The sequence below is a fragment of the Pomacea canaliculata genome, linkage group LG4 (genome assembly GCF_003073045.1).
Source record: "Pomacea canaliculata isolate SZHN2017 linkage group LG4, ASM307304v1, whole genome shotgun sequence".
In the NCBI taxonomy this organism is placed as follows: domain Eukaryota; kingdom Metazoa; phylum Mollusca; class Gastropoda; order Architaenioglossa; family Ampullariidae; genus Pomacea; species Pomacea canaliculata.
This window is the reverse complement of record NC_037593.1, coordinates 29,956,625-29,984,421: the sequence shown is the minus strand read 5'-3', so window position 1 is coordinate 29,984,421 and position 27,797 is coordinate 29,956,625. Positions and strand designations below refer to the sequence as shown.

Here is a 27,797-nt window from a genome sequence, read left to right as displayed (position 1 = left end):
ATAATATGTTATCGTTTTTCGCTTGATAGTCAACACTTCTACAACAGCCTACGATCGTTCTCGAGTGCAGAAAATGTGCAGCGTATCTGTAAACATTGTTTATTTAGCCACAACATTTATATATGATGCCGATTACTGGTTGGAAAAACAAAACAAATCGCTCATGCACTCGGCCTGTCCAGACCTTGCAAGTCCCAGTCCTTACCTTTTCCAGTACTGATTGTACTGCATAAGCCGGCCGTTCCACTGCGGTGCGGGGTGCGCCTGACCGTAGCAAAACCCACCGGCGGTGTACATGCTTTACTCTTGGTGACGGCTATCCTCCCTCGTGACCGCCCCACTGTACCTCTCTTGTCGCAGCTTTATGATGTACTTCCCAGACAGCTGTCCACCGTGTCTTGCCCTCGTGACCGTTGCCGACTAGACACTCTTGAAAAGCAGGGTGCTATGCCTCCCTTGTGACAGCTGTCCACTGCACGCCGCCCCCCACGACAGCTGCCTGCTCTACGCTTTCGTGACAGCTGTCCCGTGACAGCAGCGCCTGGAAGACACCTACAGCAGCCTCCGACTCCCGCGAGACACAATTGATCAGGCCAGGCATCTGCCGCTTGCCGCCAGGAAATGGAAACGAAGCACCACTGGCGAAGGAGGAGAGGGGGAAAATCCCTTCTTCCTTCTCGCGGTGACAACGAGGCCTGCTCCGGTCTCGAACGCCGCCGCTCTCGCTCTCAGCTGCGAAACGCAGGAAACGGTGGATGCGCGCGAGGATGAAGTAGGAAGAAGGAAGCTCTGGCACTCTGCTGACCATTCGAGTCTTTCACTTCTTCACTCTTTCTCCCCTTCCCCCATTTTTATCAACCCCAGTGCCAGCGCTGTCCACTTTTAGTCAACAAGGATCAGAGCTGCTGTTAACATCACCGTCGCCACTACCATCACCACCAGCAGCAGCACCACGCGACGCCGCCGCCGCTCGCATCACCTCTCCGTCGGGCAGGCAGACGAGAAACAAGAGATTGGGTATTGATGGGAGGGTGGCGAGGAGGAGCCCCAGCTACGTGACAGCAAATCTTAAGATGGCTATTATTAACCTGAAATCCGAAGACCCTTGGAGCCCTTCTTCAAGATGAACACGTACACACCAGCGGTGCCCAGAAAATCGATGTGCTAATTTTTTTCGTTTGTATTTAAAAAAAAAAAAGGTAGCTGTATCTACACAACGCTCTGAAGTCACTGGGAGCTGGAAGAAGAACCCCGGTGAGTATAGATCAACCGGCGCAAGTTTCTTTCTCCTAGCCTATTTACGAGCGGTCTGACAAACAAAGTCTCCTCTACACTTGCCAGACGTGATGGCCTCCGCGAAAGGAATGCTGGATGCAGAAGAAGATCTCTTCCAGCTGTGTCATGCAGTACGTCCATGTCTTGTATACTCCCAAGTATTTTAGGAAACCCTCTCCTCCTCTTCTCTCACGTCACTGGATGATCAATGAAATGCCACGTACTCTTCTTCTCGGTTGGCACGTCTCTCTCTCTCCCGCTCAGCCGCCAGTCGAGCCAAGACTGTCTTCTTCCCAGAGCATCTTATGTTGTCTTGCCAACCAACCCGAGACGCCCAGGCGCGGACAACCAGTGGCTTGCGTACAGTTACTAAATCCTAGCGCCGCCTCGCCACCTGCGACACCCTCTGCCGCAGACACAGCCCCACCAGCCACCCACACGACGACGAATGATCACTTTCATCGTGCAAAGGCCTCTACGACACCTAAACTCTGAACACACCCCTACCACAAACTCCTCTCTGGGCCTCGACGACGAAGCAGACGACTCATCGATGAAACCCTGGAATAGCCCCTTTTTTTCTCCCCCGGCAGAGATTATGACAAGAGAGGTCAGAGGTAACAGGAGTTGAAGGGAAAGGTCGGAATCCTTTTAGCACTCCCCCCCCCCTCCAAAAAAAAAAAAAATCCATCTCTTATCGCTCGCGCACTTTTCCAAACTTCATGCCTAGCCGTTTATTTTCAGTTTTATTTCAGGTTGTTGTTATTTATCGGTGCCGGGCGCCTGAAGATCAGTGAGCACACAACAGCTAATCCTCCCGCTGTGGGATCTGTTGTTATTAGCCGCCATCAGTCATGGCACGCGCCTCATCCCTTCCTGGGCACCCCGGTATTCCGCCCCACCACCCTTTCTCCACCCTTAACCCCACGCCAGCCCCTGTTACGCCATCCCCGCCAGCCTCGCGCAGGCCAAGTTCTCTGACCTTCCGTGCCCTTTCGCATGCAAGCGCGCTCGCTCGTGCGCGTGCGTCTGCGTGTGATCGATGCCGCGGATCGGTTTCGCTTCCAGCACGGTGAAAACAAGAGATTTCCACGCTGACACCCACAGATACTTGTTTCTGAATAGGCTTACACGACAGCAGCGTGCTACAAAACAAACATGAAAGATAAAAAAAGAAAAGTGGGAGTTGGGGGGGAAGGTCATCACCTGCGCACGTGCCGCTGTAGCTGGAAGAAGGATGGAGTAAAATGATGGGAGGAAGGGGGAAAAAGCCCAAAGGTCGTGCAGCACTCAATAACACAGTGCATGCTATAGAGAACGATCGCTTGCAGCGCAATGGCCGACAGCTAATATCTGCGAGATCCATTTCCACGTGCGTGCCGCGATCATCAGCGGCGGGAGTCGCTCCTATCCCCGCCTTCCAACTCTGGAATGCAGACAGGTTCCAGATATAGTGCCCCCACCCCTCTCATCGTCGCTGTTGAGCATTCCGGGTACGAGGATGCAAAAAAAAAAAAAAACAACAAAAAAACAAGGCTCCTTTCGTAAAGACCTCCCTCCCCCGAGGGAGCATTAAAACGGCGAGTCGACGGCGCTGAATATAGGGCTAAGTGGATGGTGCAAGCACTGAACTGTAAACAAATGTTTTGACACGGGAATTTTTAAGAGATCCGCAAAATGAAAGAAACTGATAACAGGGGCGGCCTGTGGTCGCCAGTCGTGACACGCAACAATCGGTAAACAAATCTCCATTTTCTTGCAGGGAGGGAGGCTGGCGAAAAAAGCCTGTTCCTCTTCCACCGACAAACCGAATATCCACAGACTGCGGCAGAGGAGAGGGAGGAACAGAACTCTGGAGCTCTCGGCCACCTTGTTAGTGTCGTGATCATCGAAGAAACTTTGAGCCAAAAGAAAAGTAATGCGGTTATGTGCAGCTCGTCCTGCTCTCGTCTTCTCTCAGTCAAAACAATCTTTACTTCCACTTCCTCCCGGCAATGCGGAGATAAGTTTGATTGCCGTGCACATGCACGGAAGCACACAATTGGTGGGGTGTACATCGTTTCCCTCCCAGTTGCTGTTTCAGTAGATCAAGGCCAACCAGTTTCAGTTTCCCTGACTGAGCTGATGTCTGTTTCGTAGGGTCACCTGCATATTTTTGTTGCATTCTTCCTTTGGATTAACTTCACCCACCCCCTGGATTAACTGTTTTGTGGTGTTGGGGGAAGGGGATGAAGTGGAAGCAGCATAACTCTGGGACTGTTACACGACATACCCTGGGTGGACAGCTAAGTCATAGCAGTCAGTAAACATCTAATATTTTATAAACAGTCCATTTGACCTCAGTGTGCTTACCATTCACCATACGGCGAGCGACAAATGTGCACTCGGACTCTGGAGATTCCACGACAGAAGAAAAAAAAAACACAAGAGACCAGACTAGGGTAGGGGTGGAGGTGGAGAGAGAAGCTCTGAGGTAACTTCTGGGAACGTTCCTCAACTTCGCGTCTCAAACAACAACAAAAGCCTGGCCTGACAGCCCACCTCCATCACTGTCTTCTGTCTCTATGACAACTACCCCCACACACAGACTCTCTCTCTCTACCTCCTCCCCTGACCCCTCCCCTCAGCAGGCGCAAACTCTCAGAGTGCAATTTCAGGATTCCACCTGCCCCCCTCTGTGTGTAATTCCCCATCAGAAATCTCCCCTTGTCTACCCCGCAGGTGTTTGGTGGCTGGCGACAAGGCGAAGTAGCAGTGGGTGCAGGGCACAGGAGCCGCATGTCTGTGACGGATGGTCACGCTGACGGGAGGGGGAGAGTAGGTTGAATCGCAACAAAGCAAACAGAGATACACACGGTGAGTGCCCTCCTAATTTGAGGCCAGGTGCACAGCACGTCGCTAAGCGCTAAAAGCTGGAGGTCCCACTAAGCTGAGTTATGTCTAGTTTAGCTGACTGCATCGTGTAAGCCTGCTAAGCGCCTAACGACCTTCCGTGCACCTGGTCTCGAGCGACAAGAAAAGATTGGGCGAGGTCTGAGTGATTCCGGCGGAAACGATCATGGACAAGTGCTTCCTCTTGGTCCGCTCTGACCATCTGCCGGGGCTGTATAAATCCTGAAGCACTCAGTCGCCAACTGAACGACTGTCCCAGAAATTGTATGCCAGCGTGATTCAGTTTCTAGAGTTCAAATACGATGAAAATGAATAAGCATTATCTGAAAAAGAAAGCATCTGAAAGTCAAGGACGGGTTTCTCGTAAGCACTGGAAAGATACCAATTGTTCTCCAAACAACTAAGTATGGTCAAAACCTTTTTTTTTTAAATCTCAACTTTATTCGCCCAGTCTTCTATGTGGTGTGAACGGCTATGCTAATCAGAGTTGTGACCTATCTGTAACAGCCCCACATATATAACGTTCCACCCATTAGTCATTCCCTTCGTCTGAAGCGTGTTGGTGTTTTCGCTGTGCATGTTTCCCAGGTAAATTGCTTTGTAACAGTAAACAAGTAAAGCCACAGAAACAATAAACTGACAACTAGTTCACTCAGTCTACAGCTTGCCATGGAGGGGAAGACCTAAATTTCTCCTTCTCTTCACCATCTCACATAAATCTCCAACGTCCACTGAAGTAGCCCCCACAACATATCGCCATGCCAGCTACACGGGAAATGGAGTAAGAGTAAAGAAAAATGGCGGGACCAAACATATAGTCGTGGTCTTTATTTATACACGCAAAAACATCTGAATCATATATCCAGACAACCTTCACACTCGGTAGTAAGTCATTTGTCGCAACCGCGAACACACACCAGGTAATCGCAAGAACTCCTATGGACGAGACAAACGTCACTGACCGGAAACAGTAACATCACGCATGTTCAAACCACCTTGCCGCACGTTAATTCATTGCTCTGGCAACATGATACCTTATCTTCTGTTGTATTGCAAAGGCACCTGACCACACACACATACAGGCAGACCAACACCAGCTTCCATGGCTCTCGTCTGAACACTGACATTACAGATTACTGCAAATAGGAACACGAACGAGGTACTTAACAAACCCGTTATTCGACAAAAATCTCTTCTCATCGATAAAAAGTACGAGCTTGAGTTACCATTCTTTAGACTGATGTTCAAGTGGCGGGGGGATGGGGATGAGACATACCCCTCGGGGGTAAAACTGCCAAGAAAAACGAGCTACAATGCGCTTAACATTTCGATCTCAAGTTCTTCGCACCAAGAATCCATCTTGTTCATTCTTCGACTGCCTTTCACCTGTCGACATCTTTTAACAAAAAAGGACGTCTCCATTATTGCGCCTGTCACGCTGCAGGTGAATGTCAAGCTACTCTATGGAGGCCGAGAGAAAATAAGAATGACAACATTTTATCATGTTTACAGGAACACTTCAACTCGACCTGTGCAAGTTCAGCTGCCACGCACGCGCACTCGCTGCCTGCAGGCAATCACACGACGGCAAAAAGTGAACACAGAGGAGGATGTGTATGTCTATGGGATGCTATATCTGCGATTTCATCAAAGGCAGCGAGCAGGTGCGGCAAAGCCAGCACGGCTTTAAAAAAAAAACGTAAAAATGAAAGGACGCCCTTTTACTGCAAGAACAGCAGCAGCAGCAGCAGCAGCAAAATCAATAACATCGCTATCTAGTAATGCCAAATAAGAACACGCTCTTCTGCCGAGAAAGCCGTGCCGACAATAAATCACCTTGCACCCTCCCCTTCCCCTCCATTCCCCTCTGTCGGCAAAGCGCACACGCACGCGCGTGCACGAGGTACGACCTTCCATCAGTTATTAATTTTCTTAATACCAGGCCTTCATCTGACATTCTGCACTCATTTTCTCTGAGTAAGACTTACAGGTTTGGAGAAGAAGGGGAAGACGCGTTGACATTTTCCGAAGAAAGAGATGCAACAAGCTCGTAAAGAATGTCTCTTCCTCGTGAAAGTCCATGTTGATGCAGCAAAAGAAAACGAACAGCGACATCTCAAAACGAATTAAATCAGCATTACGATTGATGCTTAAGGAAAAAGAATTGAATTTCTGCTCAAAATGAAAAGAAAAATAATATAGATTCTGCGCCCCGATGTAAGGAACATCTCATTAGAGGGTGTGGACTCTTGACAGCGATTCTTATCTCACCCGGCCTACCTTACAAGGCTGATGGGATTTTCGTCGGCATTAAGATGGGGAACGAGGCGGATGCATCAGAAAAACACATGGCAGTGCGTGTGGTGGCCTAAAAATAACTACAGTTGATGCAACCTCACTCCGAACATCTTTCCCTTCCCAGATATCCTGTTCTTTGACAGTGATGACTGTCACCTGATCAGCAGCAGATGACAGATCCTCTGAAGAGAACCACCGACACGAGCGAGGGTCAGCTTTCACATCTCTTCATAAAGACAGACACGGAAAAGACATGGTGAGACGACGAACAAGGTAGAAAAAGACTCCTCAACGAATAAATTCTCAACATCCTTAATATTTTCTTTACATCGTTACCTGCAGATCATCTGGCATCTGTGATATATCACGCCATCCAAAAGGTTGTATGATACTGGAGATGCTGCTTAAATAAACAATCTAAATAGATATACTACTAAGTTTAAAAACATGGTTATACATGTACATTATCCTCTAACCTTTAGACTAAGGCGTTAAGAACCACACTTTTTCAGCACCAGTGGTGTTTTTTGTTTTGTTTTGTGGATGGCGCTGCCCATCGCACTGTTACTGCGCTGGGTGGGTATCAAACAGGGGCAACTTAGGGTTAAGACGACAATTTTCTCTACTTGTAGCCCTTTGTCTGCTCTTGCCAATGATATTCTGGTCACAGAACTGCCAATCTGTGAGCAGTAGATGATGGTGGAAGCATCTAGCTAATATGGCACCATCACTGTTTGATCTAGGCTGCATTCTTCTTTTGAGTCATCAAAGCTACAAGTGAATGTATGTTTGAATTAAGTGTATACATACATGTGGGGTTGTTTTTTTTTTTAAACAAAGTAAATTCTGCTGGCCACTTCTGAGGTTTCTGATTTGGGGGATTTTTTTGGGGTATGCATGCATTTTTTTTAAAATTTAGCTGCTCCACCAGGAGTAGCCTTTGAGTCAACAATCTACACTGTGTCTAAGCTACAAAGCATGATGGGACACATTTTTAGCTGGACCCAAAAGGCACCTCTGAGGTATCTGTACTCTATGTTAATGGACCCAGCTCCAGCTAAGAACATGAGTCGGTTAACCACACAACTAAAACGCCAACATCTTGATGGACTATACAGCACATTCACAGCACAAGGCTGTCGATTCAGCAAGCCTGGGTGAATAAACAATGAAACCTTGCAAACATCAGTTCTGTCAGCCCCCTAAAACATGAAGCTACAGAGAATTCTACCTGACATGTGGTTCTCAGAGAATAATATGCATAAATCTATATCCATCTCCAGAATAAGAAACACAGGTAAAAGCCAGTAAAACTTGTAGGGTTTGTCAGCACAATTGCATTAAACAATATTCTGAATGTGATCATCCAATACGAACAATCTGATATGGCTTCACTGTCATATTCTTTAATCAGGTGAATGGAGATGATTCATTTTTCAAATGATGTTGGCTGACAGATTTACAGCACACTTTCTTTCTTAAAACTACTTAATCCTGTTAATGATTCATTGAAATCAACTGATTTAAAAAGAACAAGTGATTTCTCCACTTCATCTCATTCCAAAGACTCATCATAATCTCAAGATGTTTTGTGATTCGGCCACTAGTATGGTGTCTGTGTTCTTAATGTGAGCATGTATACTTGGGATGGAGTAAGTGAAAGTAATCAACACTTTAATGTGAATTACTTCCATGTGGTTATGAAGGTGCTTGTAATCAAAGTTTTTTTAATTTTATTTTGAAGAATGTGATTAAAGAATTGTAAACAATACAAATACAGTATGTAAATGTGGCTCATGTAGCAGATCCTTAAACAGGAAAAATTTAACATCCGTCCCTAATATCTTTAGCCCAGCCAAGTAAGCTTTCTGGACAGGGATTTAAAGAACAGCTCATTAGTAAGATAAAAAGTGAAGACCCAACTAAAGCCAGGCTATTTTTGTATTCTGAAACAGAATTTCTTACATCTGATTACCACACATCCTTAAAGCTATGTTAAAATCTACAACTGCCATCTTCCTAGGGTAATGGCAAATGATGCTACAGTAAATATATCTGGCTCATTTTCGAAAGACATAAAATAAAATAATTCCTCAAAATTAGTCAAACACAAGTAATGTCCACTAATATACTTGCATAAAAAATAAATGCACAACTATTAAACTTTAGTTGATTTGTGTTAAAATCCATGTGTGCAATCTTTCTCTGACAGCCAAGATGGCAACATAACTCTTAAAATGAAAAACAGGAGAATACCCAAAAGTTAAATGACCAAGTAGGAACAAAATCTGTCATTTCTAGAATCCGACCTACAGAAGACACAGAGTGCTTTCAGTTTACACATACATTTGCTGCCAGACTACGGGCAGTAACCACCATCTAAAGTCAGCTAACTCTTCTCCACAAAATCCCTGCCCCGACTTCTAATGATTTTGATGAACTTCTCAACATGTTTTATCAGTATAATCACACCGAGATGGCATCTGATCACAACATTTTATGGTAAAGCCCGAGTTTTCCTTTGGACTACATACATTTTTTTTTCTTAAATCTGATTTGCTATTGGATGAGGTGGTGCAGGCCACTTTCCAGTCACTTGCCTCTGCATGGTTCTATATCTGTTAGCCAATGTTGCAAACTCCAGCAAATACAAAACTGTAAAACCGTAATGTTTTCTGTTATGTGTAGAGTGTAATCAATGTGGAATTTTATGCCATCACATTTTTTGTCACAGTAATGTGATTGCAAAAATGCTGTTAAAACAGCAAGCTTTGTTCTGTCTTTATGCATTGGCAGACCCAATATACGATCAAAAGAGAGCAAAAACATTTTTTGTTACTTCTGGCTTTGGGTTGTCTGCTGCAATCATTTCAATGTGAGTTTGATGCTATACATGCTGGGTCTGGAGAAGAGTTTAACAGTGAGTGGGATGCTATCTAAATGATATGGGTTGCAGTGCTCTCCTGGGAAAGAAATTCAAAAGAAAACACCACTGGCGCAGATATATCCTAAATAAAATGAAGCCACCCTTGCAGTTCTTTGTAATGGTAATATGGTGCACTCTCTCACAAAGACTTCACAGAACACATCAAATGACACTCTGTTCGTCAAACCTGGGCTTGCACTGCTTGCCTATAGCTGAAAGCTGCAGGCTACAAATTTGCTCTGTCGACTATAATCTTTGCAATCACCAACAGTTTATGTGACCAGTGAAATGTCAGATGGCTAAAATACAGTCCTCCCCATCTTGTCACTAAGGCACCCAGAGTGCTTGTTGACATGATTTTAAGCTTTCCACAAACATGATCTTTGCCTGGAGAAAACATTTGATGAAGGAAGAAATCTATCCCCATTCAAATCTGTATTAGCATACTTTACCTCCATCTAGCACTGAGCACTTTAATCAGCAGCTGTACCCCAGAGTAAATGAAAATTCTATTTATAAAAGTATGCTGCAATGGCTCCTGTACCTTGCTAGATGAACTCTATTTTGCTTTTTAAAAGCTTATACAGCATAAGCATTTTTCAGCTACAATGAGAATGCAAAAAAAAAGCAAACAGCATTTTAATGTCAATTTTCTCATTTAGTTATGATAATTGGAACCGGTGATTCACATTTTTATGAAGAGACTGTGATGTAAGCTTTGCAGATGCAGAAGTGATTTAGAAAAGGGTTCCCAGGTCAGATGACAAATCCACCCTCCCACCCTTCCCATCATAACCTCTTTTACATAAATAAGGGATCTTTTTTGTCATGCACATGAATTTTACAGCATCAGCCACCACTAATATTAACTGCACCATTATTTTCAGATTGTCAAACTTTCAAGGTCAGCAGAAAGTGATTTTGTATCCTTAACAGTGTTAGCACTGCATAAAAATATAAGTATTACAAAGACCGGCTTGTAACTGAAAACTGTGAAGACAACCATGGGTTATGTTTGTTTTTTTATTACTGCTACTCTCAGGTAAACATTAGACCAAGAAATCTATACAATTCTTGGACAGGAGAAAGCTTGAACTTTGCAATAACAGTTTTTCAAATTGCCTTCCCCATGCTTCACCAGCAAAGCCAACATTGTGCTGTAAGGGTTAATATAATATGCACTTAGACAATGTGTTATGAAAGAAAAAAAAATTCAAGTTAAAAAAAAGAAAATGACACTTGGGGATATATATGAAGGAAAAAGAAATAAGCAGAGTATGAAGAAAAGCCACAACTGTCCTCTGGCAAGTTAATGGTTTAAGTCCACTAGATTACTTCTAGTTCTTCAATAAAAGCTGTAGTGGCACTGTGACTTTTCCAAACACCCATTCAATGACAGGTTAGCAGTAATAAATTTAGTCTCTGGACTTGATGTTGTAAGCCAGATCACACTGCTTTCATTCAATTTTTGTGAACAAGTACAAGAAAATGGAAGGTCAAAGACACCCTAGCAGTGTAGTAAACTGACAAATGTTTGCAGAAAGCCACCTAATTTGCTGAAGGCTGGCGGCCGTTACAAAAAAAAACACACAAAAAAAAAACACCTAACTGCTGTCTGCTTCTTGTTTCCATGGCAACAGATGCTAAGGGTGAGGAACAATGGAATATCCAGTGTCAGTGCCTTAGTACAGGCATCAGAAGTAGGATTTCATCTGGCTAACTAAACCCAGAAAATATTTTTCTGCTTTAATGTTGATTCACTGATTTCTGTAGCATTGCATGTGGAAAACTGTACACAAATTGAATAAGCAGAATAACAAAAGTAAAGAGATAGACAACACATTCAAAAAGCTCACCTTTGTTATGTCAAAACTGGTGACAATCTGTTATACCAAAATTTCCTCAACGAACATTGTAAATTGCCTCAACTCACAACCCCACCCACCCAACCACTCCCCAAAAAATAAATCAGAATGAAGTAGTTGAAGAATAAGCCAAAGATTATGGTTTTTAAAAATATATATCTTGTTTTGCACAGCTTCAAAATATGTAGTGTCTGCTCAACTTGAACAACTGGTTGACAAGTATCATATCAAAAAAAGAAAGAGAAACTAAAACCACAATTCCTTATAACAAAGAAAGAAAAAAAAAACACCTTTATGTACACCATTAGAAGAGAAGGGGTTAATCCACTGTCAAACATTTGAGGAAAGTAAGCAGATTTTGATATTTTTTAAATTATGATTTCTTTTACTTTGGATGACCATTAGCTTGATCCATTCAGGGACTTATTATTTTTTTACTTTGCTTGTTTTTAATAACATCAAATGATCTATCAGTTAATGTAAACTGAAGCAAGAAACCCACAAAAGGACAAGAACACAGAGAAATGCTGTAAACATACACAGATTTTTTTTATATTTACCCTTAACCCACTAAGCATGATAGGCCACAATAGTGGCTTTGCTGGGGAGGGAGATTTTCATTACTTTTATTGTCGTCTTCACAATGTATTGTGTTTATATGGATTTACCAGAAACTTTCTTTTATTCTTCTCATATCAGTTATAATGCATGAAAAGCGCACATGGATTCTAAATACAATACTACATTATACAAACCTCTTAGTTTTCTTACAGGCATTAAGACAGGCATATAAACGGATGAAAGGTAAAGGGAGAATACTGTGTCATTTGTAACTTTAGAAGTCTCCTTAAAGAAAATTACATCTTTTGTAAGAGAAAGCACTGACTGAGCAAGAGGTTGTAAACAATAGCAACATGCAATACACATGACCATAGATCAGAAAGAATAAAGACCCCATTTGGAAAAAGGCACTGATTCGTTATGGTATCAGTGCTACAGGATAAATCGACTGATTCGATACATGAGGCCCAGTACCAGTTAAAAAAAAAAAGGTTTTTGTTTCACGGGACAGTGCGGATTTTTTTGTATCAGCTATTTAGCCCTTGAAGTTTCAAAAAATGGTTTTACTGCACTCGATGTGCCATTGGTTGCCATGGAAACAATCCAAAATAGTGCCAAAACAAACATTTTAAAAAGCTTACAACCTTGTCAATTTTGTGAGTAGACTCAAAATTCTGTTTGAAATAGTTACCTAAAAGACAGATCTACATTTCCATGGGAAAGATTTTGCAAAATCTGCTTGTTTTTTAATGAGTTTTTTTGCAAAACGCTGTGTTAAATTTTAAGAAGTTTTGATTTAATACGGTATAACAACGAAACATTTCTTTCAAAGCTCCCACAGAAATGTTTAAATTTGTATGAAGAAAAGCTCAATCAAATTGCAGCTCTATATCTTTTGTCAATAAAAGGTTAAAAGCTTATGAAGTAAACAGTCTATAACCAAAACAAGAAACTGAGAAAACGATGAAAGAAAAACTGAAAGCTTGGTAACTATTAAACTACTCAATATTTTTTTTTAAGTTCTCATTTAAATTTTTAAATATGGATAAAGAAAACTTCAACCAAATTTAAGGTCTGTATAATATGTCAATATAAAGTTATAAGCTTTTAAACTAAACAAGCTTAATAAAACAAGAAACTGAAAAGGCGAGGGAAAACAAAGTGAAAGCTTAGTAACTACTAAACCACTAATTATTTTTTTAAAAAGTTCTCACTGAAATGTTTATGTATAAAGAAGTCTTCAACCAAATTTTAGGCCAGTATCACTTGTCAATATAAAGTTACACCTTTCATAATAAAGTTATGTAACTGAGAAACTGGATAAATCTTCCCAAATGATCCCAAAATACATGTAAATGTCTTGAATTTTTTAATACATATTATAAACTATGTATAAATTAAAACGCAACAAAATATGCATAAGAAGGTATGAATGTGGGCAGAAAGATCACAATTGCACGTAGTTACACAAAATGTTTTGGGTCTAGTTTGTCAACACACTGGAAGGTAGACAACTCGTCCGACTAATGACAACATGGCCTTGGCTATGGTGGACGACTGCAAAGTAATTACTCTCCCCAAATGGGGAGTTTTATGCTCCCATACAAAGATGATAACGAATAATGATGTAATGTAAAGGAGAAAGGGAGAATAAACAGCCCCACTTCAACAGCGTTTAGTTGCAAACACAATTTTTGGCTCCATCGATCCAAATTAAAATGTAAAATATGTTGATACCCTCTCAGTCTTGTCTATGAATTGTTACTTCCTTGGCATGGAAATGAGCCGTAAATAACCAGATCTTTTAACATCATATGATATAAATATAAATGCAGCGAAGATTCAAGATTTTGGTAAAATATGATAAGACTCAAGTTCCTTAGAACATAAGCTAAGAAGAAGGCCAAGTCAAAGCCCGTGACACGGGACGCTTTGTTTTCAGTCTATATTGGTCAAGTTTTTTTACTAGGTCAGTAGCAATGACACCAACATACAGGTTGTTTATCAAGCAAATCTATGCATATGTATGTTAAAATAGTTAATGAATATATTCCAAGCATTTAAACCAAATAATTCATGGAATATAAAGTGAAATCATACCTTTCGTTCGGTGGCCTTCCTGACATTATCGTGCTTGAGAGTTCGCCATCAAATCAATAACGCACTGAATGTTTAATTACAAAATAATTAGAGGTTATCAGTGAAATATATTCTTTAGAAACAGATACCAAAATATATTTTGTTTAATATTTAAATGCAATCTCAACTTTATATTTTGTTTCTTTTGATTCACATTTTACTGCTGAACTGCTTTGTTTACAGGTTATTACAAAATGGCCGACCTATACGAACCTGACGTGGGGACGGCGTACTATCGTTCTACTGACCCAATCAAGAATTTGAAAATTAGGTTAGTAGTTCTGAAACAGGTCTATGTTTTATGATTTACCTAAAATTATTGACTGCGATAAATAGTGATGCATCAAAAAGCTAACAACTTTTTTAGCTCAGCCACTGAGTTAGACTTGTTACTACATGTATCATCTTCAGTTGTAGCTTAACACTGAATAACTTCCACTTAATTATTTACAAAACAACAATACATTAAGCATAGTAGAAGCGGTACATGATTGCCCAGTCGTCGAGACTGAAAATAAACCGATCGTCATTATTTCTTGTCCTATTTGAAAGTCTACTGTTAGTATTATAGACCATTTTCATTTTACTCTTGTAAAGTACAACTAATTTGAGACTGACATAATGAGCATGATGGCCACTTCCTGACTGGATAGCTATTTATTCTTTATGTAATTAGGAGCATTTGATGGGGGCTGTTCAACAGAGGGATTATTAGAAATTCCTTGACATGAAATGTATCCAACTTATTAGTATTAAAGTTTAAATTAAATAGCAAACTATTTGTAAATCCAGCATGCTCATGCAAACAGTCTCTTTCACTCAAACACACACAATCACCATCTCTTACCTTTATCTGGACAGCATTGTCATTCCACCAACATCTTAGTGAATTTATTACTATTAGAAAGTTGTGTTATAGTTTGCCAATGATTTTCTCACGTTGATGCTGATCAGAATTTTATGGCAATGGAGGAATAGTGTGCATTCCCTTAGCTTTATGAATGAGTGGATGAAAAGCATCTTTCTAACATAAGTATCAAAAGTATCTAAGGACACATTCTTCTCTAGGAGTTGTAGTTTATTGCTTTATTTTAACACTACCAAGAATGCCAGGCTTTTTCCTAGTTTGCTTAGGAAAGTATCTCACAATTTTATCTGTTGCAGACAGTAAAATAGCTGTTGAAGTGGTTTTTAATGTTTGTCACAGGCTTAAAATGAACATCTTTGACACAATTCAATCTCCGTGGACTGCCATGCACCTGTCCTATCAGTCTGCCTGCTTGTCTTTGACTATCACACCCTCTCTTCTGTTTATGTTTGCCACTCACTTTATCTCTTTATCACTATAAACATTCTTGTCATTTATTTTTTCCTTCATTCCATTGATTAAAGTGCATGATTTCTCCCAGAAACAGCGAAACATTTTAGCAATATTTTAAATGATTATGTAAACTATACACTTTTTTTGAATATATCCATCCTTGTATATGTTGTAACATTGGGTTACGCATATGTGTATATAAAAGAGTCTATGTATATGTGTGTTTGTGTGTCTGCATATATATATATAATTTGACATGACAGAGTAAATTTGCGCCGAGTGACTTCAAGCACCATGGCAAGCAGTATTAATACTTTGGAACAGTTGGGTGATGAACTAGAGATGGCTGTTATGAATGAAGTGGCATTGCAAGACCATGATGAACGGACCTTTCAGTGGCAGGAAAAAGTCTTTAGCCAAGTAAGAACATGCACATTAAGTCTAAGTAACAACCATTAAGACTAACTGATTGCAAGCTACTACCCTGGAAATCATTATGCTAAATTTTCTCAAAAAAAAAAACCCCAAACTGTTTAGCAACAAATGCTTGACACTTTATGAGTAATTATTCAAAGAATATTATTTCATGTTTGAGATATTTTATGCTAATTAGGAACACCATTTAGTCTATGACTTTTGTTCTAATATGAGTGTGAGTTAAGAAATGGTGAGTTAAACATTTGTTTACAGAAAATGTGTAATTTTAAAGTCACATTTGAAAATTTGTTTCTGGCAGAGAGAGGTGGAGCTGTATGGAAATGAGCAAAACTGCTTCAATGTATTAGATAAGAAATACCATGAAGAAGTGACTGCTATCATGTAAGCATGATTGCCATGTATATATATATTTACCTTAGATACTTATGTTTGCTTAGTTTTTGCAAAAATATGTTCTGTCTTATTGTGAATTTAAATATTTATAGTGATGGAGCATCAGTTTTGCGTGCACGTGTGTGTGGACCGACACACACACAGAGTATGGAGAATATTAAATATTCTGTAGTGTATTTTTTTCAAAAAAAAAATAGAAAAAAAACCCAGCAATTTATAAATCAGTTACAGATATCCTCTTTCAACTGGCAGAAGCTGCCATTCAGCTCACTTCGGGTCACCACTTTAAAACATATATATCTCATAACAAAAGCACAAAACGTATGGTAATGAATATTTTAAAAAACATTCATTTGTGTTACATTATTTGTTACAAATATTTAGTGCATGTTTTTGAATCTCTTCAATCTTGTGTTTGTATGTGCATGAATACATTGTAGCTTCTTCCCTGTATTGTGTGTTTTTTGCATGAACAAAGTCTACAGGCAGAGAGTGGATTAATTTGATAAAAGCTACTATGCTGGCTACAATTGAAATATAAATATTTTATTTTCCTGCTGTTCGCAGTGCCAAGGGTCGTCCTACTAATAGACTATTTTCCTATGTTGACCATGACCATTACTCTTTTCAGGATGAGGTAATCCCTACTATATTTTGTTTTCTTATTTCCAAAGTTGTCATTACTAGTGGTAAATTTAAATGTCCATAACTGTGTTTGAGGATGTGGTGTTTTAAAATAACAAAGTCTTAAGGATGGAGCATTTGATAATTCAGCTAAAAAAAAATTCTTTTTTTATTGCTAGGTGTTTAGTTAATATTTTCTAGTTTTATTCACAGTTACAGCATTTGAATTGAATAGCTACAATACGTATCCTATTTCTCAATGTTCTGGTGTTATAACTCTCAGAGTGTTTGCTACTTGACTACTTCTGCAAATGAGAAACCAAGCAAGCTGGCTCAGAAAATGGCACGCGTGCGATGTAGACGAGTTGGTGGAAGACAGCTTAAGGAAAAGTAAGATAACAGTCATGCCATTTAATGTATTGTGAATGTGAGAGAGGAATTTGCACATATGTGTGCATCTAGCACCTACATCAGGGTCATGCATAGGGGCAGGCAGATGAAGCACCTACCTAGGGCACCATACTTTTGATAGTCGTCAGGGGCCCCAGGCTTTTGATTAATATGGTAAATAGGCTCCAAATGAATCCCTATGCCTCAGGCTCCATGCTCTAAGATGATGAATTTGTCTAAGGATGATGATGGTGGTGATGATATTTTCAGGCTTTTTCAAAAATGACTCACTTTACAGGGATGTTGGTGTGATCCCTAAAACAAACATTGTTGAGCAGAAACCAACTGAAGAGCTCATGAACAGAAATCGCTTGGAGCCTCCACCCATGCAAGTGATGTACATCATGGCTGATCTCAGTCCCAAGGAGAGGTATGATGGCTCAAAGGGTAGGATGTCTAGACATTTTATGAAGCAGTCTACATGTTCACCATTACCTATGTACATTCCTAGCACTGTTGATGTACAGTTTCATCAGATTGATATCTCATCATTTTTTGATGGTGCATTAACCCAGTCATGATGCCCTGCTTTAGGAGCTATCTGTCCTCAACAGACTTTAAAATTCAATTCTTTAAATTCATAACGTTCATCGTTTTTAGTGTCAAACCAGTATTTGGAATGCCTATACAGTGGGGACATTATACGCTTTCCAGTCTCGACTTAAAACCTCTCTCTTTAGGAAAAACCTACTGTAATCAGTTTACCCTGTTACTCTTTCCACCTTCTCTCTGTGTTCCCTCATGTTCCTGGCGATATTTACGTTTGCCTGATTGTGATCCTTGTCTCTGTCATATAGCATCACTACTGCCCTTTCTATTTTGTAAAGTGCATTGAGCTTGCCTCCACGTAGGAAAATGTACTGTATAAATCATATATAAATATAAATACAAATTATTAAGAAAATATTCTTGCTGTAAATGGGTTCTTGAAATTATCGCAGTTCATTTTGGTTTTCTCAGGGCATCTGAAGAGCACGATGAGTACGAATTGTGTTGTTTACAGCTTACTGCAAATGGCGTACTATGCATGAGACCAGACTTCAACCGTGGACGCAAACCATATGTTATTGAGACAACTGGAACAGGCAGAGGTAAAGATCTAATTGTGTCAGCATATTTACCTATTTTTTCACCTTCAATGGCCATCTTTGGTTATAAACTTTACTAAGCATACAGTCTGCAAAGTCACTTATGCTGCATGTCACAAAGTGATGTAAGCATTTGGAATCCCAGGGTTTAAGCTTTCCTCCAAACAGGTACAGGATTATGCTGTCAATGTAAGTTCCAATGTATATGTATATACAATATTCCAATGTATATATGTATATACTACATTTTTGTTTTAGAGAACGCCCCAAATCTTGTACTTATGTTTCCTGTCTGAATACATGTTGATACTTGGGTTAGGCACATCATTATTGCTTTTTTCCTAATTGCCTGACAGATGTTTTTAAGTGGATAATAATAACTTAATTAATATGACTCTTGTAGTCTTGTTTTATTTTTTTACAGATGTATATGAGTACACCATAGAACATATTTCCATGGAGATGAACAGGTACAGCAGTCCTTATTGGCATAATTATAATTGAGAAAACAAATGAAAGGAATGGTATCGGTAATACTATGGAGATCTTTACCTCCGTGAAAAGACTTCAGTCTTCATAACTTTACATTCAGCATTTTCTTAGGCAAGTATATCTGAGAATATGACACAAAACCTTTATCTAACTTGGATATAGTTCTACAGCTGACAGTTTCATAGTGAGGGATTTATAATGCTGACATGACATCTGCAGGTGAAACACAAGAAGGGAGATAAACTGAAGTGATAAGAGCAACAGAGATAAAATAGGAGCCAGTTTATCAACACTAATGACCTTCGTCTGTATCAGAAGTTGTAGAGAGCAAAAAACTATCATTGTCCTATCACAAAAGCAGAAAGACAGCAAAGTGATGATAGTATCAGCTGTATTTTTCAGAGATTGTATCTCCTTTCTTTCAAACATTTGCTTAAAACAATTTATCTGACTCCACCCCTGCCTCATCAATACTTTTTTAAGATTGCATACTATTTTGTGGATTGAATCATAGAAAAAAGTCTTGAAAAAGTTGTTTTGCAAAAAAAAACAAAAAAACAACTACACTCTTGAGCAGACAATTTAAATTTGTTGTTCTTGTTTTACCTATATTAATTTCTGAAAACCCTCAAAATATTAATCTACAAGGGCAGTTACAGGCAAGATTTACAGCTGCTCATGCGTCTGCAATATACAGCTGAAAATACAATTGGTACACTGCATTACGTGACCTCAGATTGACACAACATCACAGCCAGTGGAGCTGATCAAGTGTATGAAATGAATGAGATGTGGTCATAATTTGTTCTGTATAGAGGCACTCCTTATCTGTGGCCAGACTGCAAGAGTGAGAACTGATATGCTGATGCATGATCAGAAATAGGGCGGATGTGTCTTCATCAGCAGTAGGGTCAATCATCAATCAATCAATCATTGTATTTGGATGTAATCAAGCATCATTATCATTATGTTTTACAGAACAGAACAAGATAAGGAGATGAAGATGTACAGAGAGGTCTATTCTCGGCACAGGGAATTCTTGAATGCACTTGTTGGTCATGAGTTTGAAGTAGTGAGTTTCATCATCTGATTCTATTCTGGTTTCTTAGATTTTCAGATAGATAATTATATGTATGAATCATATTATACAAATGTAGATAGAAGTTTTATGGTGCTATTATTTTTAAGAAATTAACACAATATTTGTTTGTTTCAAAATGGACATGTTCCAGTAGTATTTCTGACACTTTGACATAAGAAGTTAAACTGTGCTGTTATGTTAATTATGTGCTAATTTTTTGCAGCATTTTTAGAATGTCATTTAACATAATTAAAACATCTTGTTGGGATTTGTCTGCCATGTTTATAAAAAATATGGTAACTGTTGGCAGTAACTCTTATGCATTTGTAACCTGAAAGAGTTTGCATTCTGCTTTAGCCACAGTCAGATGTTCTTCGCCTCGTTGTGTATGGAGAAATGGGTAAGAAGATTTATAACAGTTCTCACAGAAAGCTTATATTTGCTTTATGTGAAAGTAGTACTTTTATCCATGGCTTAGCTGTTTTAAAAAAACCTGTAGTTTATTTTTTTCTATTTTACTTTAACTTATTTTTATTATTATTATTTTACCAGTTATGTGGTGGCATAGAAATGCAATTTAAAATAAAAACAAGATTAAAATTTATGGAGGTTATTGGGTAACCATAGAATAAGACAAAATCTTCACATATAAAATATGAGAAAGTTATTGACTGTCTTGTCTTTTGTCATCACTTTCTGACCATTGTTTTTGTCTTCCTTGTCTTTACACATTTTTATGCAATGAACAAGAAGAAAAGAAGTTCTCTGGAGAGAAATTTATTCTGGTCATAGTATTGTCTTCGTTCTACACAATTTTTCAAATGGTTGTGCTCATAGATGCATTTGTTGTTATGTACAAAGTTTTAGTTAGTGTTTTTTAAATTATTAAGAACCACTAAGCATCTAAGTGCTCAGATTATTTTTTCTTTGTCCAGTATCAGCACAGGGATTTGAGATGGACAATATTTACCTTCATTTTTTTGTGGACCTCCCAAAAGGTTAGAAAAGAAAAATAAATTAAAAATTTTAAGCATCTTAAAATTTAAGATATCTAACATAAATATATTTAAAATATTTTAGGGTTTATAGCAGTATTGAAAATAATTGTCACTGGTGACCATAGCAGCATACACAATAGCTGTTATAGTTTTAACTTTGGTTTGAATATGGGGAATATATAGTGGTATAATAACCTTTATTTTATCTCTTAATTGTTAACAGAACTGGTGGTTTTTGAGAAGCTTTATGTATCTTTTTATCTGTAGGTAGATGCCAAGACAGGTCTAATGCTTATTTTTTATGCTTGTAATTTAAAGACATGTTTTCTGGCTTAAACATTTGCCGTGAAATAGGCCATTATAAAGTGCAATGTAATAGGCCACTATAAATAGAACATGTACTCAAACTTAAGAAACTCTTCTGTGACAGATTGGTATGCTGATCGGGATCAACAGTTGTCATGGGTCACACAGACCTGTGCCACAAAGACCGTTGGCAGGGTAAAGAACATTTATTTAAAAATAAGAGTCACCCAAAGTCATGTGTTATATTTTTTATATTTGATCCTTTCCTCAGAGAATATAGAGTAAAAATTAAAGTCTTTGCAAAGGAACTTTGAACTGTTAACATTGCTGTCAAGCATTATGAGGGGCGTACCATTAACTGAACAGTTACATGACTGAAAATAGTTTTGATAAAAATTATTAACACTTCTGATACTATCAGATAATATATTAAATTGTGATTTGTGTTAACAAGTTGTGTTCAATGATAAGCAAAATAAGAGAAGGAGTTTATAGATAGTATTGAGTTAATTATTTCAGTCTCAAAAATCTTTCTACTAATGAGGGTAAAAACAGGATTTTTTGTTTGTTTGCTGTATTTACAGGATGAAGTGGCTTATTTTAGTTTTCCTTTTAACGTTGAGCTGTACTTCAAGAGGAGTGCCACAAGTCTCACAAACCCAGGTCAGTGTGTGTCTGCTATATTACTGGTATTAAATAGTCTTTTCACTATAAGGATTGTGAAAGCGCATATTCATAGATTTCTTGTATTTGTTACCATGCACACATTGCTTACCACTGTTAAAAAATAATCTCTCTGGTGACCCTTGTCTACCATTACATCTGTCCAATCCCCCAAATTTCTAGTAATAGTACTGGCATAGATGGGCTAATAATGGTCATACAAAGGAATGAATAAAAGAACAATTGTTTGCAGGCTTTAAGAGACTCAGCTGAAATACTGAAATAATATTTTATGTGTGAGAGGAATATATATATATTTTTTAATTTAAAAGCAAAAATAACAGCACAAGGGAAAACAAATATATAACTATACAGAAAATGGCAAACATAATGACTTAATATACAAGCAAATATAATAATGTATATAAAGGGGATCACCGAAGTAAATGTAGAAAGGACACATAACAAATGTAAATATTTTGGGCAAAGACAATGTACATTTGTGCTGGTTTGCTCACAGATGGTATTAATAAACTGATTATATTCATTAAAGAAACTATTTGCTACTGCAGGTAACTGTGTGGTTTTGTGCAATAATTTGTGTATTAATTTGCAGATGAAATGTTACGGTTTCCACTGCTTCTGATAGAGGTTCTATCAATTGATTCTTGGCATCGCTTCTACCATGAAGGGTATACATATATCCATCTTCCAGCAAACCCAGGTGCCAGGAGCAATATCTTTGAACACCTTCATCTAGATCCAGTGGGCAATAATTATGCAATATATCCATATCTGTAATTTTTTTTAAATTGTGAAAGTAAGGGGGCCGTTCAGCAAGAATGCTACAGGAATGGTCCAAAAGTTCTTGTAACTCTTTCAATTCTGTGTGTGCAATATTAAATAAAGAAACTAATTTTCTAAAAATGATAGGCTGTTTAAGAAATTTTTATTTTACAAAGTAATTTTCTTAAAAAGCCAGAAATAGCCACAAATGATAAATAGAGACCATGAAAAATATTATGTTTTGATAGAAATCAGACTACAGATTATAGATGTCACTGGAATAAGTAATAAAAGCCATCTTCATGCAAGAATATTTTTGTTGTTCATTTATTATGTACTTTTTTATAACTTCCTCAGTCTTGCTCACATTTCAGGGTCTTACACAATCACAAAAGACTGCTGGCGACCTCTTGGAAAATCTACAGTGTCTCAGCTTCGAAGGTTTTTCACTGGAGGCACACCAGAACTTGAAGATCCTACTTATGTTGTTGCACCTGCCACTTTCGAGGTCTGTTTTATGATGGAAAATCTCTAGATACATTTGCCTATTTTTCAAGACATTACAGATAAACAGAACTCTTAAGTTCTAGAAGCTTTGGGGTTTAAACTGCTTATTAGATCATGCCTTAGTTGCAACTTTGGAAGGGACCGTTTTCAGCTACCAAGTATCTGTCCCAGGAACAACTGAAATCCAACTGAATATAATCGATGGAAACTAAAAAGCAGTATGAGCGAACTGTTGTAAAAAAGCGTTCTCACAAACTGCTGCATTACAAACAAAAAGATATCACAAACTTTGTAAATGTCAACTTATTATCAGGTGATTTCCCATTAAGGTGTCAGTCAGCTTCCTGTTGTGTATCACCTGGCATGTCGAGTCCTTATACAGCTGCTGGATGATGGTAGTGAATTGGTGTTCACTTGGAGCTGTTCAGAGGCTGGGGCAATGTCCAAAGTGGTTGTTAGTGGTGACCGGTTCAGTATTTCTCCGAAATGTTCCGCCCAGCGAGGTCTTGATTCTCTCAGTTCTTGTTATTTGGTTCCTCTTTGCATTTTCTGTACTTGTTTTTCCTCATCGATAGTACTGTTGTTTATTCTCTCTTAGTTCATGTCTTATTTGTTTGTTTTTCTTTCCCTCATATGCTGTCCATGTCTCGTTCTTAGGTACTAAAAGCATGCTCCTTAGGAGTGCGAATATGCGTTTTACAAATTTTGCATTTATCATTATCATTATATATGCATTTTATTGTCAGGGCCACCATCTTAGCAAGTTTGGCTTTAGGACTGAGACCACGGGCAGTGTGACAGCCAAGATCAATATCATGATGCAATCAAGGCAAGTTGCTTATTGTTCTGTTGTTTTTTGTTTACAATCCATTCCTAATATTCTCACTTATTTAAAAACTGTGGAACCATTTGGATAAAAAAGGAAGTGTCCCTAATTTTCTTTGCTCATTATATGCACCATATCCATCCACATTTTGCCAAAGCTAATAGTATTTCAGGCATTTCACACATAGTTAACATGATGGCAGTAAAAACTTTACAGTTAAATGAATTTATTTGAATTATGTGTAGCTGTACATCAGGAGTGCCCAACCTATTGCTTGCGGGCCATATCCAGCCTGCTTATTTTAACCAGGCACAACGTAATTTTATTTTTAATGTCATAATTCTGGCAAAACCACCATGTTTTGGCCCGCGAGCTCTTGTATGCTCCAGTGCAGTCTTTGGGCAAGAAAAGGTTGGTCATCACTGATACATACGTATAAAGATGCATCTATCATTAGCTTTATGTGTATGTTTTTCTTGAGATGTTAAGACAGCACATTAATAATTATAATGTGTGACAGATTTCGAAATAGATATTACATACCCATCCTTCTACATTTCATCAAAAGAGCTAGCTGTGGTGATTTGCATTAAAAGGGAGACAGGATTACCAGTCATCACTGAGATTTCTTTTATTTTCAGAAAATTCATGGAGCAAAGGGCAAGCAAAAGAACGGCAGGTTCTATTGTGGAGTCACTTGGGTATAATTTCTTTTTTTTTTTTTTAGTGTCATTTTTGCAATAAAAATAATAATTAAAATGAATTTATTACACTTTAATATTTTAAACAGTTGAATTTTACCTGTTGGTAATATTGGGCTGAGTTGGTGTCGGTTGTTGGACGCCTGTTCTGCATTATTTAAGCTCATTTTATTCTACATGAGCAGCATTGAAGTATAATATTTTAAGTCAGATTTTTTTTAAACCTGTCTTGTAAATTGAAACTATATCAAAAGGTTTTCTTTTCTCTTTTGATGCAGAATTTCAACAATGCAAGCCAATATTACAAATGTGCTGGGTGAGTTAAGAGCATTTGATTTTGTACAAGTTTTACAATACAGAGTACAAGTGCAACTGAATGGGTAGCAGGATAGTTGAGAGGAATTTGTTGTAAATGTTTATCTTGCAGTTTTTAAAATCTGAAATAATTGTATTTGAAATATCAACCAAAGATACTAAATACTATCTTTGTATCAACCAACAATCTATAAACAGATCCAAACACATATTGAGCAGTTAGAAGGTTGCAGCCTTTAGCAAAGATTTTGAAAATATTTTGTTGCCTAGTCATCTCCATTTTTTTAATAACTGCAAGGAGGACAAGACTGATAATGGACACAGCCTATAAACACAGCCTGTGTGTGTGAATTCCCTCCCTTTGACAAATTTTGCCTTATAGCTCAAACCCCTAGTTTATAGTTTTTTAATCCCACTTTGCCAAAAAAGGTCAATCTTAAGGTAGCTGTTGAAATAATCTCACTGATTACTAATTTTGACATGGATTTATATCGCACGTCAAAAAGACACATTTAAATGAGCAAGCGTTTATATATCGTAATTTTATTTTAATCTGAAGTATTTAGTGCACTTCTTTTTCTGATAGAATGAGGAAAACTTTTTATGGAATTTTGAGATCAGTTTTTACACATATAAGGAATATATATTGCTTGTCTACTTGATCATGAAAATGAAGATCCATGCTGAATGAAATGGTTTATAGTTTAAGAAATGCTCTTTAACTTTATGAGGTGTATGAAATAATGGGGTTTCAACTGAACATGCTTTTGCACTAACATTGCATCCTATTATCATTCTAGTTTACTGATTTTTATAAAACCATGGTGTTAAGTTTCATATCCAAATGTTCACAGATGTGAAAGTTGCAGAAGTAGTTTTGTTTAAACAAATTTTGTAAATAAGCACAAGTTTTCATTGTCCCAATCCTACCCCTCTCAGAAAAGTAATAACTACTATCACCTGCATTCTTACATAATTTGTAATGGTGCTTTATTCAGATGCCTTCAAACGTGCCCGTTTGAAGATGATGCAAGCACGAGAGGCAGCAAGCAGAGAACTTTTAAAAGACATCAAGAAGCAAACCTAATTTGGGCAACTTCCTCATCTTTTTCCAGTTTTGGGAATGCATATTTCCCCATCCTGACAGCAGAAGAAGGGAATCAGAGATGCTGTAAGCATTTCTGAAAATAACCAAGGTTTTTATCAGTTGTACAGAGACAATTCCCTGTCACAAAGCAGCTGTTGACATAATGACACTGAAACCTATGATTACCCTATTCTTTTTGTTGTTTTATATTTTCTCCATGTTTTCATTCTTCTGGTGTAGAATTATAAAGTGATTACATTGGCTCCCCTCTCCCCATTTCTATTGCATAATTGGATTAAATCTAGCTGTTCATCTATCTTTTGATGGTCCTTTGGCCAAAATCAAACCTAATGGAAAAACTGTTATTTCAATCTCAGAACTGCCGTCGACATATAAATCAGTCTTCCGAACAAATAACTTTTGGATCGCAAATGGTACATGTATGCACATCGGCAAGGTGGTAAACACAATATATAAAGCAGTCCATCACAATCCATAACAACATATGGTCACCAGATTTTTAATTACTGTGTTGTGAAACTCTCTTTCCCTTTCATATCTTCCACCTACTCACTGCCAAATCCTTTAAATATGCACTAAAAACATCTTTTCATGTGCATTACTCCTCACACCAATCAACAAATTGCTCATCCATTTTCTAACCCTTTCTTTCACTTTTTTCGTCTGTTAATGAGTTGTTAATAGTTGTAGTCTTTTGACTAGTCTACCTGCTTGTATTCCTCTGCAGATTTATGATACTCTCCATCCTTATTATTTGTTCCCTGGTCCCTCTTTGCGTCTTCTGTACTTGTCTTTTGTTACTTTTCTGCACAATTATTTCTCTTTCCATCCTTCATTTGCTGTCCATGTCTCCTTGTCTCAAATGCTGAGAACATGCGCCATATAAATCACGCATCTATTATTATAATCTGTCTTGTACACTTTTTACATGTACCATCACATGTTCGAAGAAAGTGATTTGTATTAAAATTGTGGCAGCTGTATAAAGCAGAACAAATGTTCCATCCCTCTTGGAAGATGAACTTGCAGTGTGTTAAACACATAATCATGTTTCTGGTGACTGAAGTGATTGGCATATCAAGAATGGTTTTAAAATGCTTGCCATTATGTTTCTTTTTAACTGTTCGCTTTTTCTTTTTGATATGAAAGTTGAATGGATGTGTCAATACTTTTTGTGTTTGCAAACTGGATATACTGCAATGTATGTGCATGTTTTTGCGTTAGCATACTAGGTGTGTCTGTTTGCCTGTGTACTAATATATGTGTATGGATATACATATTCAAGAGATTCAGTATTTGATTGTGATGCAAAGTAAAGGTTATCCCCAAACTTTTTTTTTTTTGAAAGTCAATGAGGAGCAAAGAGTGACTTAATATTTTTTCAGGGCCAGCTTTTTGCAAGGGGGGTTATCTCTTTCTCGCTACTTTATCTATCGCAACGTTAGAGCCAGGTACCTGTACCTGACAGTTGGGTCAGAGGGAGAAGTTCCCTGCATCATACGGGTATTGAACTGGTGCACCCCCACTTTCAGAGACTGGTGCTCTAACCACTGAGTTACCTGTTTCCACTATCACGCAAAACCAGCATGTTTGGTCTTTCTATCTACTTGAACTTTTTTTTTTTTTTGGTGCCAAGTGTTGCATAGCAAATACATTTCATAAATGTCTGCAAGAAACCTATTTTCATTGGTGTATATACGCTATGAAATGAACTATCTAGCAGCAACCAGTTACCTTTCATGCA

The 27,797-nt window shown here is 38.3% G+C and overlaps 2 protein-coding genes across 10 annotated transcripts in view; one reads left to right on the top strand and one right to left on the bottom strand.

Moving 5' to 3' along the window:
• The window catches only part of LOC112562006 (nuclear receptor corepressor 2-like), an 81,152-nt gene extending 67,172 nt beyond the window's left edge, over positions 1-13,980 (bottom strand). For 5 of the 9 annotated variants that reach the window (XM_025234934.1, XM_025234937.1, XM_025234938.1 and 2 more), the window contains exon 1: positions 206-2,394. In XM_025234934.1, the coding sequence (XP_025090719.1) occupies positions 206-297 (92 nt within the window). In that variant the 5' untranslated portion in view covers positions 298-2,394. Of the gene's footprint in view, positions 1-205; positions 2,404-13,917 lie in introns of those variants that run through there. The other 4 variants (XM_025234942.1, XM_025234945.1, XM_025234941.1 and 1 more) reach the window with 4 other exon arrangements.
• Positions 13,378-27,386, top strand: LOC112562014 (Meckel syndrome type 1 protein homolog). The gene is made up of 20 exons (XM_025234968.1): positions 13,378-13,381; positions 14,140-14,227; positions 15,541-15,697; positions 16,014-16,096; positions 16,676-16,745; positions 17,016-17,122; positions 17,421-17,552; positions 18,143-18,273; positions 18,695-18,740; positions 19,741-19,834; positions 20,201-20,243; positions 20,779-20,841; positions 21,272-21,342; positions 21,732-21,810; positions 22,427-22,534; positions 22,971-23,104; positions 23,850-23,932; positions 24,571-24,630; positions 24,909-24,946; positions 25,944-27,386. The coding sequence occupies exons 2-20, from the start codon at positions 14,151-14,153 to the stop codon at positions 26,030-26,032; spliced, it is 1,665 nt and encodes a 554-aa protein (XP_025090753.1). The 5' UTR covers positions 13,378-13,381; positions 14,140-14,150; the 3' UTR covers positions 26,033-27,386.
• The last annotated feature ends 411 nt before the right edge of the window (positions 27,387-27,797 follow it).